The sequence below is a fragment of the Bacillus rossius genome, chromosome 13 (genome assembly GCF_032445375.1).
Source record: "Bacillus rossius redtenbacheri isolate Brsri chromosome 13, Brsri_v3, whole genome shotgun sequence".
Classification (NCBI taxonomy): domain Eukaryota; kingdom Metazoa; phylum Arthropoda; class Insecta; order Phasmatodea; family Bacillidae; genus Bacillus; species Bacillus rossius.
In genome coordinates this window covers 19157522-19176666 of record NC_086340.1, presented here as the reverse complement: position 1 = coordinate 19176666, position 19145 = coordinate 19157522, and the positions used below count along the sequence as shown (strand labels likewise).

The 19145-nt window shown below is 37.4% G+C and overlaps 1 protein-coding gene across 3 annotated transcripts in view; it reads left to right on the top strand.

The window, feature by feature from the left end:
- Positions 1-19145, top strand: part of LOC134538306 (zinc finger FYVE domain-containing protein 26) — a 138562-nt gene that overhangs the window by 5572 nt on the left and 113845 nt on the right. For 2 of the 3 annotated variants that reach the window (XM_063379503.1, XM_063379501.1), the window contains exons 3-9: positions 764-1016; positions 2693-3060; positions 6115-6285; positions 6371-6620; positions 9760-9879; positions 14279-14383; positions 18273-18402. In XM_063379503.1, coding sequence (XP_063235573.1) covers positions 764-1016; positions 2693-3060; positions 6115-6285; positions 6371-6620; positions 9760-9879; positions 14279-14383; positions 18273-18402 — 1397 coding nt within the window. The remainder of the gene's footprint in view (positions 1-763; positions 1017-2692; positions 3061-6114; positions 6286-6370; positions 6621-9759; positions 9880-14278; positions 14384-18272; positions 18403-19145) is intronic. The other variant, XM_063379502.1, reaches the window with a different exon arrangement.

Sequence of the window (19145 nt, the reverse complement as noted above, 5' to 3'; positions counted from 1 at the left end):
CGCACTTTCCTCAACAAAAGCAGTTTGGCATCTGTCGGTTCAGGATGGAAATATTACCTGATGTGACCAAAATTATTATTAGAAAATCAGTTGTAATTAATGCAAAATGTGATAAAATATAATACTAAAAGAGTATATTATAAAATAATTGAGTAAATCATTGAGAAAATGGCATAAAAAATTTGGGGGGGGGGGGGGGGTGAGTCGTAATGTTTGGGGGGGGGGGGGGGGCACCTCTGGGTTTTCCACGTATAAGAAAGTGTATATTTTGTAATTTGGATATTGAGACTCAATGGAATGTAAATAATAATTAAAAAAAAGAACATCAACACTTGACAGGGATTTTTTTTTAGCAGTAAGGAGGCGCGAAGCGCCGACCTGTTATGTGCGATAGCATTTAGAACCTGACGTACAAAAAGGAATTATTACCTTTTGATACACATATTGACAATTCCTTTCATATGTCCAGTCACACGCTATCGTACACAATTATTAAAGCAATTAAAAACACGATATGACGACGGCCGCTTCACCGCCTTAGGCGAACTGTAATTTCTCAGGAACCAGCAGGAATTTAGAAACGCAGTTCGCAAGAGGGTAAACAGATGAACGTCTTTCGTATTCCAAAATATTATTTTCGGAGTTTTGCCGTTGATTTACGGGGGAAGCCACGGCGTAAGAATTTTGACTGTAGTTTCTGAAGAGCCATTAAGCGAAAGGGAAGGGAACTTGGTGACTGTTGCCGTGACTGTTGTCTGTGAAGGAGCTGCGAGAGCTACACGGCAAGGTCCAGCTGGCGGACCGGGAGAGGCAGCCGGTCGACATCCTCTCCCCGGGGAGCCGCGACTTCCTGCTCCGGGGCCTGCTCAGGAGCCCTGCGGCCGCCCATGCCGCGACCAGCCAGCTGCTCTGCCTGTGGAGCCCGCACTTCGCCGACACGGACGCCCAGATTCAGGACCTGTGCGAGGAGGCTCTCTGGGCGTGCCTGCGGCAGATAGAAGAGCAGGGTCGCCAAGGTGCGCACGCCGTCCCCCCGCGGCCCTCGGTTGGGGGGGGGGGGGGGGAACCAGGGTGTCCGACCACGTTCCGGCGAGTCAGGCGAAGTTGAAATTGGTCAGGGATTTTTGTTCTAAAACCTGGAAAAGTCATGGAAATTCCCCAGTGGTAGTAATTTTTGAAATGGACGTAGTTATGCGAAAAGGAACCAACCCACAACTTTGTTATATTTTATTTGAAAATAAATTGAAATAGAGCAAGGTTGATCGTACCGTCGTTGCTATTATTATATCAGTATTTATACTAGACCATTAAAATTATATATGTACCCACATTATGCTATCAATACGAGAATTACAATTTATAATTAACTTTAACTTCAAAATTATCAGAATAGGTTTCATGTGGGTTGGTCCCTTTTTTCATAACTACGTCCATATAAATATAAGATTGTATGGCGAATTGCGATAAAACTGAAATAACACCGAAAAGCATGTCGATGCACGGCGTAACACCGAAATCCTAATTAATACACAATAATAGCAACAAAATTGAAGTTAGATCTTGGAATTAAGCAGCATTTAACCAAAACTTAATTCAAATCACAAAAGAAATTAAAAAAAAACTTTTAATGTTTGTAATTAAAGGAATGTCATTATTTCTGGAAAAAAAAAATTGTACAAAAGTGCATAGATCAGAAAAATGCTGATAAAGTATAACAGATGAAGGACATGTTGGTTTACTGCAGGAACATCCCTGTTCGGTCTTGTAAGTTGCCTTCTCTAATGACCTCTTCGGTGAGACGTTAAGCCCTGTGGTATTGCAAAGGGCCACATATTTTTGGAATGTATTATATTTGGTGTGAATACATTTTATTTACTGTTTTTGAGTTTTGTTATTGAAATGTGTTTAAAGTCACTGTGGACAATTTTAATAACAATGTATTTTTTTTGTTAGATATCGGGATACAGTAAAAAAAAATGCACTTAACATCAATAAGAAAGTAAATAAATGGTAAAAATTAACTCTTAAGCAGTTTTGTCACAGTGAAGTAAGCAAATCACCAGAAATACTTAAAACAATGAATTAAAAGTAAAGTATGATCCTCAGAACATGTTATACTAACTCACAAATAGGTCTAAACAAGAAGAAACAGTTGTTATTAAACGTAACTGTAAAAGCTAACGCAAGTATCGTTCTAAGTTATATATAGTAAGAGCATGCCTGCTCTCGGTACCAACAAGTAGGGGGTTGGGTTGTCCACGTACTTGCAGTGACCATTCTGTCCTTGTCTGTATGTGTCGTGCCCACCACCAAAGCCCTCGGCTGTTGTTGGGCGTGTAACAAATAAAAATAAATACATATAATTAGGGACCGGAAAAATTCGCGGGTTCAATGACCTGTAGGATGAACTCCATAGTTCTACGTACACTCGGTCAAACGCCACCCACTCATTGGCTGCTGTCTTGTGAGACGTTCCAGCGTAGCAGCCTGTTTTTCGATAAAGCTTTGGTCGGGTGTTTCTCATTGGCCCAGAGTCGCCCAGACGAACAGTGAACCAATAGCAGAGGCAGCACTGAGGTATAACTATTTGTATTTTAGCTTATCGCGAAATGAATTCGCGAATTTTCCCGGTTTCTACATATGTTATTTCAGAAGTGGGTGGGTCGCTGCAGCCCTGGTGTTCTGTGTGCAGGTGAGGACCACGGGAGAGCTGCCAGCGAGACACAGCCGGTGGACACGCTTCTCTGCCTGCTGTCAGTCCTGCAGGCGGGCGAAGCGAGGCTCCGGGACCTGGGCGACCGGCTCTGCCCCCGGCTGAGGTCCCTGTGCGGCGCCGGCCTCGTCGAGGAGCGCTGGCTGCACCTGGGACTCCTCTCGAGGGGCGAGCTGGGCCTCCTGAGGGCGCTCACGGTCCTGGAGGACGAGGCCCGCTCCCGGGACTACGCGGGGACGGACCCCGCTGTGCTCGAGGCCGTCTGCCGCCGCATCGGGGAGGGGCACCTGGAGGAGCTGTTCTACAGGACCGTGGGCACCCGGCGGCACTGGGTCGAGGACCTGGCGGTGAGTCCGCTGTCGCCTCTGTGGTCGGAGCCTACGTTAGTCTTGAGGGTGTGCACAGGTCACGAAGGTCCGGAAAAAAGTCCCGAAATGAACGGTAGCGGTGCTGGAAGTCACGGAAACTTCAACATCCAGCCGCCTTTCGCTAACTTGCATTTTGTTTTATTCACGTCTTACTTCAGTTTACGATCGGAAGTTAAACGTGAATGGGAGTCCTGAGCACTTAAATCATCTGAAAATTATGCCTGAAAAAGTTTTAAGCTTTCTATCCTAGATATCAGCATGTTCTTGCGAAGAGTAAATATTTTTTGTAATATATTTAATTTTACTTATATAAAAGATTGTGTGAAATAAAAAAGTGCTTGGAAACGTTTGTTAAAAGGTCGAGAAAAAGTTCTGTAATTTATTCTCTAATTATTTGTAGACACCCTGGGCGTGGACAACCAGAAGCCTTAAGTCATGCTACATTGATCTTTATGTCACCCATTACCTGCGTCAAATTATTTTTTTTTGACATATTTTTTTAAATATTACAATTTTTATTTTAATAAAATATAAACGCTCAATTCGTTTATAGATAACTAACTTGATATAATTAATGTAACAAATTATGTACGGGAGTTATAGTTCTGGAAGACGTGCGAGTGAAGCCTACATTTTATTTATTTTATGGTTTAAGGAGGGAAAACAGTTTTGGAAGTATTGATTAGTCATTCATGTCTTCTATGGAATTTAAAAATTTTGATATTTAAAATTTAGCGCTGTTATCTTCTTCTTTTCCTTACTGGTTTTGTTTTATGAATCTTTTAACGTCGATGGTTGTCAAAATAATTTGGCTGTTTTTTTTAGAATGCTTGGAAGTATTCGAGGCTTTTTTAGAAAAGATCTACGAAGGGAATAGACATGTATTCGGGTCGAACCACTATTTTCACCCGTAATACTATAAATTGATCCGGGACAACCGCGGAGTTCGTTATTTAGCTGACAACGACGAGTACATAGAAACTTCTGCACTTTTAGTGACGGAATTAGGGAAATTTCTGAACTTCAAGTAAACTACACAACTGCGTCGGTCGTTTCGTTTGTTGGAGATTATGCACGAGAAAGACATTTAAAATCTTCGGAAGAGTTCCAGAGGAAAACCACCAGGCGTTCCTAGCGTTTGGCGATGCCGATCCCGAACCTCCGAAGGACGAGTCTTTGCCGGAACGACATCCCGCTGTCTACAGATGTGACTGCAGTTTCTTCAGTGAACAGACTGTCGGTGAGGTCCATCCGTTTCTGATTTTACCACTTTCCAGAGCCAGAAGGACGTCCAGTTTTGAACCCTCTTTTCAGTTCGAATCCAGTGTCTACCCAAATCCAGTCCTTGTTTATCACTCATGCTCTCCGAGACACTAGTTTAGTCGGTAAACTGCTGACATGATTTAGACAATACTAAAAACACCAAACCGACGTGTAAATACTATTATTTAGGAAAGGCTTTACTCTTACGTACTAAAGGAAGTTATGACTCTCACAGTAATATTAAATAATAATGGAAATATAAATTAATAGTTTCAACTATATGGTGATTACTGTGATGAGTAAACGAGATTAACTACTAATTGTACGAATGAATCCTTTTCGGTTTGTATGATTTATAAGTCAGTAGTTTCAAGGCGCCCTTTAACACATAAATTTATATAACGACTAAGTTTCTTTATATATATAGCACTGGCAGTCAATGACAGTGAAGTATTACTATTTAAGGTCATATGGATACTAATATATCAAGTCATTGAAGAAAGAATTAGATATCAAATGAAAATTGTACGCTAATGATAATTTATTCGTTGGTATTACAAATTCCTATACTGCCAGTTTATCTGTGGACTCACCTGATTTGTCTAGCCAGAAGTAGAGTCGTCTTAGTATGATTAACAAAATTTGAAGCAGGTGAGCAACCATAAAAATTTTTTTTATTTATTTTTTAAAAAAATGGGACTGTTATTCTAAATATTGATCTCATTAGTAAAAATTTTTAATCATAACAAATTTAAACTAAAATTTAATACATGTAATCCAATTTACTCTGTATATAGGCCTACTCCTTTTTATATCTTTCTAAACCCAGAGAAAATTCTTTGCAAATATAGTACAGCAATTCAGAAATAAAATTTTTTGTGTCATTGATTTGGCTGCATGATGCGAGGTAAACGTTGGCTTGTATTAATACAAATAAATACCGTATTCAATCGCATAATATCCGCCATCACATAATGTCCGCACATTTCTTTTTAAATACTTGAAATGGAATTTTTTTAAAATCCGCATAAAGTCCGCACCAGACAAAGCAACCTCGGCCACCCCTGAAAGGCACAGTAATGGGATGGAAAATTACCGACTCTGTCAACAATGCTTTGACCTTGAGTTGTTCATTTCTCCGGAGCGGTCGCTGAGAGGGTTTTGTAGCGTGGTGAAACCGTCTGGACTCAGAAACTCGCACTCCACTGCTATGGGCTATATATAGCACAAGCCAGTACACGTCAACTCACACTACGTCACAAAGTAGGGGAGGTAGCAGAGAAGTGGTGGGGGTACATGCACACGGTTTTTTTTATACACACAGCCGGCTAATGCTGACATTAGACATCTGCCCCGTGCCATCATTGGCCATCTCAATGAAAGATTAAAAAAATATCTTTTCTTGCAAAGCGTTTATTTTGTGTAGGCTGGCTGCGGCTTCTGAACGTAAGAGCGCACACGCAAGTGAGAGAAGAAAAAAAAAAGAGTGGCGTCTTCCACTTATCGCCGGCACCCAATTATCTCGACACCTGTCACATTTCTCACGTCCGCTGCGGAGGGTCGCCAGTCACCAGCGCTCTGCTAGTAAACTAATTATGAGAGAACAATTTTTTTACTCTACATAAAACGTAAAATTTTGAGAAACAAAATTTTTTTTCGGACTTCATCTCATAATGTCCGCACCCCATTTTTTTTGTCAAAAATGTAGCCAAATTACTGCGGACATTATGCAAGTAAATACGGTAAATGAGTATGCTTTCATGTTTGTAGGTGATGTGCAGCGCCCTGATGATAGCCGGCAAGGGAGACGTGGTCGACGCGTGCTTGTCGCAGCCGGGGCTGTCCACGCTGTGGCCAATCGTGCTGCTGCACACGTGGAGGGAGTTCGGATCCAGCGGCGGGATACTCGCCGTGCTGGACGTGCTCATCGCGAGATGCAAGGTGACTCGGAGGGATCTGCAGTCGGGAGTCGGGCCCGCGGGGGTTCAAAGCTCTCGGGGTGTCGCGACCGTCGGGGCGATGGAAGTTGGTGCTCTTCCTGCAGGGGGACGCCGGCGACCCGGCGCTTGAGCGGCTGGCGACCGCGCTGGAGGACCAGGTTGACGTTGTGCGCTGGTGCAGGCGGCACGGCGGCGCGCCGGGCGCGAGCGACGGCAGCTTGCTGGAGCTGGCCAAGGACCACAGCGCCCTGGAGGTCCTCAGGAGGACCGCCGACTTGGCGGCACTGGACGAGACCGAAGTTAGGGAGCTGCTCGTCACCAGCGGCTATTCTCGAGGTGGTACCGCCGCGCGTCGCGTGACTTCGCACCGTGTCGCATGTTTCAAAACTACTGTTACTATTAGTCATACTTAGGGGCATGCAGATTTCGCGAAAAGATTTCGGAGACTAGATGAAAGTTAAAACACTGTAGCATCGTCTGTGTTTCGTGATCGGGTGCGTTTCTCCCAGTTACATATCGATTGCAACAACAACAATAATCACAGTGATTCAGTGTGGAAGTAAATGCATCCTGAGTGGCTCGGTTCAAATAAGGCAACGACTTCTCTCGCAGACAGCCACCAATCACAAGGAAGAAACAACAGGTGCGGGTATACCTTGTTGCAGTCTAATAAGTGTTCAGATCTTTTCGCAAAAAATGCCTGCCCCTAGGCATACTTCAAAATGTTTGAATCTTTTCAGCAAATTATTTAGTGGATCATGAACTTAAAAATTATTTGTGTGTCGCCAAGCTTGCTTCTAGCAGCAATTAAAATTTTAGAATACACGGTTAAGTGTATTTCAAGGGAGAAACGGACATTATTCCATGTTTACCTACTTTTTTTACACATGCAGTACAAGTGTATAACGACCTTCGAAACACGCAACTTAATGTAAAAATTTAATCACATAAATTTTTTACTGGTACAGTACAGACACTGCATAACTTGTGTTGGATTACCTAATACATCTTACTAAAACTAGGGATGGGAAAACCGATTCCCAATTTCATCGATACCTACCGTTTCTACTTAAATAATCGAGAATTGAGAATCGATGATAAAAGTCGATTCCCGCATGTAGCAAAAAAAATCATTTCACAACATTGCAAATCTGTCAGATACAATTATTTAACGACTCTTTGAGTGGGGTTATGACTGACTAGACGCATATATAACAGTCATATTTCCCCAAATAAACAATATCTAAAACTTGGGTCGATGTTATACACAAGTCAAAGTATAAAAATTATTTATAAAAAAATTATCACTGCGTATTAGAAGGGACCTGTTCTTTTCGCGATCACGATTAAACGACGATAAACGCGAAATCAACTTAAAATACAGTTTTTACGCGAAATCGCCACAACACAGCGTTTTTCCACGAAATTTAGTATTAAAACGCGAAATCGCAATGTTTTTACGGGAAATTTAAATACTAGGTAAAAGACTTGTCACTGGTAAACAAACACCGCAACATGGCAGCCACTGAACATTAATCATAAATGGACTAAAGCAAACAAAAGCTTACACACGCTCACGTTATAATGTTAAACCCAAAAATATACTGTAAAAATACGCAAAACTACGGCGTTTATTTTCCTTTCCGGCATAATGTTTGGATAGATAAGACAAACAGGCGAAGTTTTAAAGTCCACGCACACCGCTCGGGGCACTGACGTCAGCTTGGAACAGCGACACCAAATAAATACAAAAGCAAGCAGATGATTGGGCGAACGGTGTTTGGAACAGCCTTACGTGAGTGGCCATACCACGTCAGCCGGGGGCGCTGGCATATAGTTGGAACAGCGTCGTAGTATCAAGCAGATTATCGGGCGAACCAGCCGTACGGGGCAGCACAAGCATTTTAAATCGCGCCAAAAAGCGGAAAAATGTAAACAAACATTCATTATAGAATGGTGTGACGATGATGATTAGTTGGTCAGTGTTTTATAGATTTTGTTGGGTCGTTACCACAACGCCGATATAACAACGAATGAATTTGTGTTTCTTAAATGTAACTTAACGCCGAAATACCACAATCAAGTACAACACTTTCATTTGCTAGTTGTCTAGTTGTTGCTTAATTTTGGTTACTGTTTCATTTCACAAATTTTTTAGTTAATTTGTACCCTTCTCTAAGTTAGGCAAGTTGTATGAACGAAAATAATTTATACTGCTCAAGGAAAGCTTAAATTTTTTTTTATAGTTTATTCCGTATTACAAAACAAATTTTAGATTAGTTTGACCCCTTTGACATATGAGCCATTAACTTCTAATGATGTAAACATTTATATGAGTTAATGTTAATAGTTGTGTACTCAAATTTGATAAATATGAATTTATGATGTATGCTACATCATATATGTATTGAAAGCTGAAAAAAAAAAAAAAAAAGTTGCAAATAGAATTTGAATTATTTAATATTAAGTTAACTAGGTGAGTATCGAGTATCGAGAATCGAAGGATTTTTATAGGAATCGATAATCGGGTATCGGAATCGAAAATTTTGGAATCGTCCCATCCCTAACTAAAACACACACATATATATGTTTATATATATATAAACCAAAATAAATTAATATCTCAATAACATGTTGCCTTAGTTTACTGTAACAGAGATGATTATTTTTTCCTGTTATATTGTGGTGAAGATATTGTAAATATTTCTTAATTGTACACTTTTTAACTATTTAAAGGGAGTGATTTAAATTAAAAAAATGCATTGTTTTCAAATTTTTGGATTTAAATTTTGATATACACTAGTGCACAACAGTATTTTAGTTAATGATTGCATCTGTAAAATTTTACAAGAATATTCATCTGTGAGAGAGTCAAAAATACATTAAGCTATTCCTGAACAAGCTTACAATCCTATTTTGTAAGGAGGTGAACTTTTATTTTAAAGTAAATTAGGGGTGTGTGAAGACCATTTTATCAATTTGAATCAAGTCTAAAATATTGCCAAAGATGAAGTCGAAGTCAAAGATCACGTAAATATTTAGCTACATTAAACTTTGAGTGCTTAAGTAAGATGTTTATTAGACACAAAATAAGAAGAATGTAGGAAACTTTTAGCGAGTTACCCAACTACCACTGCTTGTAAATAAAAACCAAAAATTGAAAAACCAAAAATTACTAATGGAATAGCAAGAATGACGAAGTACATTTGAAATGTGAACTCACTAAGATTATTGGATATAACTAAGCATCTTTTTAAATACCTTGAAAACAGGCTGTTGTGCAGATCCTGTAACATAATTTTGTATTTTTTATGTTAAAAATATAAGTATAGAGCATTCAACCAAAAATAAAAGTAGACTGTAAAATTTTGTACAAAGAATGCTCTTGTTTTGTCCCGCTTTATTATGTACAACTTACCTAATTATGTGTGTTTAAGAACTGATTCGTAAAGTTATAATTTTTCTTTTGCATCAGGTGGTGTGATCGAACCTTCCTCCAACATTCCAAACTGGCAAGTGATTACTTTCGATGGGTTCTGTATAATGATGCATGCGTTCACCATCATACAGTCAGGAATGGAATTCGAAAAAATTCGTAAGTACGTCACCTGCAATTCATTAGAAAAAAAAATCATCCTGGACTGATGGACTGCTGTAAAGTCAGCATCCTAATGCATTTTTTTTTTGGGTTGTATCCTACGGAAGTATATTTGAAATATAAGTTTCTGTAATACTTTTACATTTATGGAAAGCAAGGAGAAACACTATTAATGGATTATTTGTTTGGGTAATTTGTTACAAGAGAGGCACATAGAAAAATGTTCATTTTTTTAGTTCCTGATGATTTTTTCAGTAAATCTGTTAAAGTACATTGGGTATTTAAAGTTTTAATGGTTGGTTATGTTGACTACATCAAAAATACAGAATGCCCTTTCGCAGAAGAGTGAAGGAAAGTTAGCTCAGAAAATCAATTTTTTATAGTATGTATTTTTTTCTTTTTTGATGTCCCATATTTGTAACAAGTTAACTTTCTTTGTAAATGCACTAATAATCCTCATTGACCCATATTAAAGGAAATTATATTCGGCTGACTTGTGGTTTAGTTTTTCTGTGTAAATGCTGTGCATTGTGGAAGGCTGGGTTGAGAAACTAGATAGGTAATACGTTTTTCATAATAGCATGGCTGCAATAGAGCAGTAAGTAGCTCTTAGATATATATATTTTTTTAAATTCAGTTCATTGAATTTAGTAATTCTTTTTTTGCATGCAAATGTGATTTGTTCATACATATTTTGCATGTTGGTATTTGTAGGATATTTGGAAACGCCCTAGTTCAGTGGTGAAATAAATTTTACTGGAGTAGCCAGGTCTTGTTGGGTTTGCTATATTGATTAAATTTTTTTTTTGATGTTATGTTCTTTTCTCGTGGCAAGATGATTTTTTTCCCCAACTGTGGGCAGCTAATTCTTATTAAAAAAAGATTAAACAAAAAATAAATTGTTTAATTTTTCTGGAGTAATTTAGTTTCACTGTTATAAATCATAGTGACAATAAAATACATGCATGGTAGAGAGCAATGTAGGTAATTCTGCATATTTCACTATGATTTATTACATAATTAAAATTAGTGATGGTTCGAATCCCATTTTTCTCGAATCCGAATCTCGAATCCGAATTCCAAACAGTACCTCGAATCCACCCCTCGAATCCCAATCCAGTTCTCAAGGGTTAATTATAAAATAATATATAAGTTAAGAGAAAAAATTAAACATTATGCAGAATTATTTAACCCTTTAAATTTTTATTTAAAAAAACAAGGATTTTAACACGGCCTGGATCAAGACGATTCCGTTTTTGGTCACATATGTTTCCTGCAGTGCTGAACAAACGTTCAGAGAACACTGTCGCAGGTGGTGAACACAAATATTTTTTGGACAGTTTATGTAGCCTGGGTGAACACGCAGACAGTTTTCCAGTATTCGAGAATGTTTATTTCTGGGTTAACTGTAGGATCACGTAAGAATCTGGTCACTTCATCAATTGCTGTAGAATCCGACTTGGTGGATTTAAAGCATTCAGGCATTATCTGTGAGTACAGTGATTCATGTATCCACGGAAATCGGAAAACGAAATTCAACATCCGACGGAACAATATTTTGTAGTTACCAACTTGACATTTGTTTAAGTCCCAAATGAAGGTAAACGCTTACCTGAAATATTTAATGAAAACTGAAAGGCGCCATCTTGGCTTCAATGGTTTTAGGCCATAAGAAATATTGTCGTGCGTCTTTTAAAATTAAGCCTCAATAAAGCATAGTGATTAATATGCCCGAAGTTAAAAGTGACGGGGTGTTTTCTCTAGTTTACCCATTAAAGTTTTTTATATTAATATTAGTTATTTTTTATGTTGCTCAAAATGATTGGCTAACAAATTCATTGGTTGGCCATCATGGAATTCTCAGATAATACATATTTTAATGTTGGTAGTCTACACAAACCAAACTTGGTCCTAAAAAATTCATAAATAAAACGTGTATGAGAATATTTAAAATTGAATTGCGATTAAAATAATAATTGTTTAATGTATTAATTTTTGTCATTAATTATTTCATTGTTATTACTACATGTGCGACCGTAACTTGTGATGAAAGTCGGCATTATTGTTGCATTACTAAGTAACAGATTTCTCAGTAAAGTTATTTAAAAAAAAAAAAAAAAAAACAAGATTCATATTTAGTCTAGATCGTAAATGTGCTTTATTTATTGTTAGCATATTCTGAGAATACATCTGTGATTTATGCCTTATTTAATGCCAATGTAGCGACAATGCATCCATGTTCATGAATATAAAGTAAGTTTCCCAAATCAGTACATGCTTCATAATTTTTTTATATAATAACGAATTAAAAGTACAATACAGTAGAACCTCGTTAATCCGTGATGCGCATATTCGGAAATCGGATAATCCGGGACGATTTAAAAGAGAAGAAAAAAAAAAGAGAAGTAAAAATTGTCAGCGCTTAAAATTAACGTCACGCGGGTCGTCCGCCGGCAAACACTACAAGCCATCGCGTGGGCCGCCAAACTCTGCAACGCTGTTTGTACCGACCCTTTGTGTCGCCCCCCTTTCAGCTGTCACATTTGTCACTCTTTAAACTTGAGGGGGATGTCCTGACTTCTGCTTCCCGTCTCCCTTTGTTTGTTTCCACCCGCCAACGCACGGCAGGCGCCTGGCGAGTGACGTGTCTGGCTGGCATTCGGCTGGACGAAGTGTGATGAGGGTGGAGGGGGGAGGGTGCAAGGTCAGCACGATCTTATCTTTCTCTCTTCGGCTGTTGTAAATGACCGTGAACTAATGGCTAGGCAGTGCTGTATTTTTTTAAGCCGAGACACTAATTCGAAGACGGCCGGCCCTTACCGTGAACGGCCTTAACCCAGCAGCACGCTGGTGTCTGAGAAACTTGACGAGACCTTCCGGGCTTTTAATCGCTAGTCCGTGAAATTCGGTAATCCGTGATTATCTCGGTCCTGACCATCACGTATTAACGAGGTTCTACTGTACCTCAATAGGATGTGTTCCAAGGAAAATGTAAACAGGCCAAGTAAATTGTAAGCATTTAAGTTTTTAAAGTACTAAATTTACATCAACATTTTTCCTCGAATCCCGTATCTTTTCCCTCGAATTTCAAATCTTTCGAATACTAGAGATTCGGTGGGATTCGAGGATTCGAGGATTCGACCGGCCCATCCCTTATTAAAATGTGTTGTGCTATATCCCTATGTGCAATTTTATTGAAATATCTGTTTACTGTGTATTATTTTACTACTTTTTTTTTGTATTTCTTAAACTGCCTGTGCAAAAAAATGGTAACTATTTCTTATAGAAAGAGGAAAGCAATGACAAAACTGTAATTTGCTTTTGTCAGTAGCAGTCTTTGAAATTTTATTACTGCATGAAAAGTTGTATTTCAATTTCTTTAAAGTTTTCTGTGCTATAGAGAAAATAGCTGGAGAGCTTGTTACATTTCTAGAACTCTATAATGTATAATGCCTTCTCTTAATTCTCTGTGGCGGTCTTCTGAGTGTGTTAATTGGTTATTGTACAGTTGTGCATGCAATATATTATAGATAGAGGATCATAACATTGTTCAATACACTTGCGAGACATAATGACATAAGATTTTTTCTACATCAGTTGGTTTTTGGTTAGTTAAGGAGAAAAACAAATTACAAAGTGTTTTGTGTATACATGATATTATCTTGAATATGTTTGAATTTCCTATTGACTGAACAAACTTGTAAATTTACTGAACGAACTAGTAAAATTACTGTCCAAGATAGTTGTCACAAAAAAGTATGTTTATTTAATCCCACAAAAATTTTTTTACAAAATGATATTTAAAAACTGGTTTTGATTTATTAAAGTTTGTTCGTATTACCGCTCATTTTTAGACTGAAACAAATCCGGGAACATTATTGCTTGTAGTATGCACCTTAACCTTGCTAGTGACATGTATTTGGCCAAATACATTAGAGAGTTTGAAACTTATAATGAACAGCTCTATTGCAACAACACAGGTGAGAGTACAAAAATCAACCTAGCGGTGATAGTTAAAAATTAACTTGTTGAATGATGTAATTTACTATCGTATTATGTTGCTGGATATTTGGACCTAGAAAATAAAATTCCCTTTGAGAAATGTTGACACCGTCGATCGAAAAAATATTACTACTGGACATATGTTCTCCCATATATTGGCTTAAGGTTAAATGAACCTCATGTTTTCATAAAAAAATGTTAACACTGTCCATTATTCGTTCATGTGAAATTGATTAGGCCAAGCACTTACGTTATGTTGCCTGTGAGCATGCCTTGAATAATGCATATGTATTGTGCATGCACACATTTTGTTTGCTTCTTGTGCATTGTAGTATGTCAGGAATTCTTTTTGTGTGTTTGGTCGTGGCGTTTCTATTAAAAATATATTTTTCAGGGAAAAAATTGTCAAGGAATTGTGATTGGTTTTCCACGTGTGATGACATGTTGAAACTGTTGAATCCTGTGTTGTCAGCAATTTTATTTCGTTACTATCCTCAAGGTATGTGTATTTCCGCGATGCATGTTGTACTCCACTTAGTGGAAGTTGTAGTTTCTTTACATTGCTGGCTAGAAGTTTTTTGTCTTGCTTGTTTGCATGCACGTACATGGTTTCAAAGGTTCAAACAATATTTTTTTAAAACTCAAATGTGTGCAAATGCCTAGTGTAAATGTTAAAAAAACAGGGTGCTGAAATGAAAACCAACGGTAACTATAACCTCTGAGCAAACTAAAATTGCCACCAAGCGGCCAAGATAAACAGCTGTCATCCACCTGTAAAAATCTGGAAATGAGTGGCTTGTTCGGTGTTGTATTAAAAAATTTACTGAACAAACGTATGTTGGGTTAAGACCTTACACCGTACTTATTCTCATATGATGACTGTAATACTTTCATTATAAAGAAAATTTCAGGATTTCAATACGTGCATGGAAATCCAGATGATATAAATGACTTAGCAATATCATTTTAAATAATTTTATTTTTTAAATTTACTGTAAGGGAACACACGGGCTAACAGCAACATGCTGACCAAATGGCCACCAAGACCTCATTAACAAATGAATAAAAATGTATATATATATGTACGTATATGTATAAATTGAAATGCGAAAACTGAAAACAAATGTATTTGTGATTTCCTTGGATGCATGTCATTTAGGTATGCATGTTCGTACATCCTTGTCAGTGCATGCGTGTTGAAAAGCATGTACACCAGTTGTGTTCAGTTTGCTTTGAGTTGGTAGTGGAGTAGAGGGTTGCCGGGCGGGTCTGGCAACCAAACATAAACAAAGCAACATGTTGCTCCACAGAGCAACAGTAGGGTGGGTGTGTCTGGAAGAGGATGGGGGGGGGGGGGGGGGGGGGGGCATGGGTGGGTGGCTCTTGTCATCTGCTGCTGATGTCACATGGCGATGGCCATCTTGGCTCATATTTTCGGAGCTAGGGAGTGTTAGTGTGGTGTTATTTTTAAGAATAAAAGTCTTTTATCGCGGCGAGCACGTCCTGAACCCGGGGACTCAAATTGGAAGTCAGCGACGCTAACCACTAGACCATAGCGTCTGTCGAGGGAAGAAGTGTTAAATAAGGAATAAATTATTTCAGTTGGTGGCGGTACACCCAAAGGTTCATCAAGTTATAGTACTAGTTATGTTTAAAATTCTAAAGTCAGCCCTTTTTTTATAGTACTGGATGATGGCGGGATATTTAAAAATAATTTTTAAATACTAGAGACATCATCTTGGATTGACACTATCTACCATTATAACAAAGCTATAGAAATAATTATTACAAGTATAGTATGCTTATAGTGCTAGCTTACAGCAATATTTTTTTATACTTAGTAATATTTCTGTATAGTATTTGAAAAAAAATGTAATTTATTTCTAAGTATTCTGCTTATTAAGTATTTTTACCTATAGTAATAAAGGTCTACATTGCTTATTTTTAATTTTTTTTTTAAATTGTGGTAGCATACATGTTTAGTGTTTTTAAAAGGTAAAAATATTTTTTTTTTATGATTTCGCTAAATAATAATAATATTAACGGGATGTTGGGGAAGGAGGTCAGGTATGGCTTATTGTAAGGAATCAACCTTTATTTGGCCCTGGAGTTAATCTCGGGAATGCATGGGGAGCTGGTTGGAACCCGGACCCTCTGGACTGCGAGTACAGTGTCTTCTTGCTGTGTCATCTCTATCTCCGAGCAGTGGTGCTCCTTACACTTTGTGGGGCCCTGGGCCCTTAGTTTTGTGGGGCACAATTATTCTGGAGAGGAGACTTACCAAGGGAACTAAATAAGAGGAGACTTACAGATGGGACTAAATAAGAAGAGACTTACCGAGGGGACTAAATAAGAGGAGACTTACCGAGGGGACTAAATAAGAGGAGGTTTACAGAGGGAACTAAATAAGAAGAGTCTTACCGAGGGAACTAAATAAGAGGAGACTTACCGAGGGGACTAAATAAGAAGAGAATTACGGAGGGAACTAAATAAGAGGAGACTTACCGAGGGAACTAAATAAGAGGAGACTTACCGAGGGGACTAAATAAGAAGAGACTTACCGAGGGGACTAAATAAGAAGAGACTTACCGAGGGAACTAAATAAGAGGAGACTTACCGAGGGAACTAAAAAGAGGAGACTTACCGAGGGAACTAAATAAGAGGAGACTTACCGAGGGGACTAAATAAGAAGAGACTTACCGGAGGGACTAAATATGAATAGACTTACCGAGGGAACTAAATAAGAGGAGACTTACCGAGGGAACTAAATAAGAGGAGACTTACCGAGGGGACTAAATAATATGGAATAGTCACCAGGGTAAAGAGGGGGTTGGAAGACCCTTCCCCAAAATATTTTTTTAAAAATAATCTCTTTAGTACAAATTTTTGAAGCCAACCAGCAACTTAAATGTCAACAATAGTTTTGTCTAATTTATTTATAAGTTAAAAGAATTTGAAAATAAATAATGAGAACTAAAAGGATAATTTTAGCATTATTAAAGTTTGAGTTAAATATGTCTACGTTATATAATGAATAGGAGTCTACAATTGATAGAGACAAGATTATGTGGGGAATTGCAATTAAATGGAAATAACACAGAAATTCAAGTTAATTCACCACAAAGCACTGAAATGCAATTGAAATGATAAAAATAACAAGTATTTTCAATAAAATAAAAAGGGATCTGTAATGAAAAATACTAATTTTTTTTAGTATTAAATTCAATGAAAGTAATTTATTTAGTGTGAAATTTGTACCATAGTTTATGTAAAAAAGATAGGAAAAATTAAGTTTTGAAATCTTCCAACTGTAACTAGCAGGTAACTCTTTTTTACATTATAAAATAAATGCAATTTTCAGGAAATACTTACTATTATATACTAATATAATTTGTTCTGAATACAAGTTGAAATGATTATTACAAATCATTTTATTGAATAAGTGCATCATGTATCAGCCAAAATGACACTGTTTAGTAGAAATTAGTATCATGGAACATTTAAATGTCATATTTGTTCAATAATATGATTCAGCTTCTTACAAATATTTTATTTATAAAAATTAAAAATAACAACACTGAAATCTCCAGTTTCAAAAAAGGAAATTGGCCTGAATAAAATCTTGCCTCTAACAATTAAATTACAAACATTTTGCTTTATCCGTGCATCTGTCGCGGGGCTCGGGGCAACTGTCTCTGTTTGGTAACGGGGAACTGTTTTGCTGGGACAGACAACAGAATGGCTGCCATCTCCAGTCTTCGGGGGGAAACTAGTTCGAGACGTACCGAACCTGGGGTCGCTCTTATGCCAAGGATTTTAGTTGTGGCTCCTGGCCTTACTGCTTGCCCAGTTCTATAGTGGAATTCAGAACAGCTCTGACCTGCTTTATTTTGTGTGTTAAACTCGTATTTGGCTGCCACCAGTTAATGGGGCCATTTTGCATCAACATTCGGTTCAAAACATCACACTAGCTGTTAATTTATGTTAATTCTGTAAATAATAGGTCTTAATTACTGTAGCAGTACCCTGTAGTAGTACTATCTATAAGCAAACAAATATCACAGTTACTTTTTTTTGAACTAATGTATTTGTAGTAGTTCTACATTTTTGCTTATAAACACTGGCAGTAAAGGAATGTAATAAAAATTAAAAATTTGCTGACATAATTACTTTAACAACTACATTAAATGTATGAAAGTAATATTATTTATAAGTGTTATACGATTTCATTGTAATAAATTTGTTTAAGAAATCGCAAACTTAAAAATACCAATAATTAAAAAAAATTTTTACATGCACATTGCTGTAATTGTTTGATTGATTTTCATATTATGCACTTCATGTAAGTTTTTTTTTTTCGAAAGGTGATTTTTGTTGTTTCATTTTAGTTCACCAAAGTGGCACAATGAACACAGAAGATAACATTAAATGCTTGCAGCAAAATTACGATGAGAAAGTTGTAAAAACTTTAGAAACCATGCAACAGATGATCTGCAAACTTTTTCCACTTAATTTCAGGTATGGAATTGACTTTCTTTTGTTTGCTGCACTCCAAATACTGCCACAGCCATCACATTACATTCACGCTTGACTTCGCATGCTTGTAGTATTGCCTGGGTGATGCATTCAGCTGTGTCTGGTTTGAGCCATACTTTTTTTTTGCAGTTCTACGTGGCTCCCAGATGACTTTTGAAAGTTTATTTTTTGTGCTCTGTTGATCCCTCTTGGAGTATTCCAGGGTGTCTAGGTCACAAAAGTCACAAAATTTCCCAATACAAACAAAACAATGATAGAAGTCACTAAACCTTCATTTCCAGTAGCCTTTTGTTAACTTAATTTTTGATTTTTTTATGCCTCACATCAGTTCGAAGTCAGACATTAAATTTGAGTTTTTAATAAAATCATGTGGAAAATTACCTCTGAAAAGGTTTTACCTTCTGCAAAGCTGGAGTAGTGATTGCGGATATAAACAAACTGGAAGGAACTCCAACAGTGACTTTTATTAATTGTTATTTAGGGAAACCACATTGCTAAACTGTAGACATTCACTGTCTAATAGTTAGTACTTATGTATAACTAATTATTATAACACTATATTACAACTTAGCCATGTGACACTTGAAGAAAGACTTAAAAAAAAAAAAGGCCTAAAAATTTAATTTAATGTCCAAGTTGTCTAACATATTCATGTGGGTAACAAAAATGTTTTTTTGAAAGTTTTACAAAACTTTATTTAACAATAATAATTTTTTGTGTTTAGA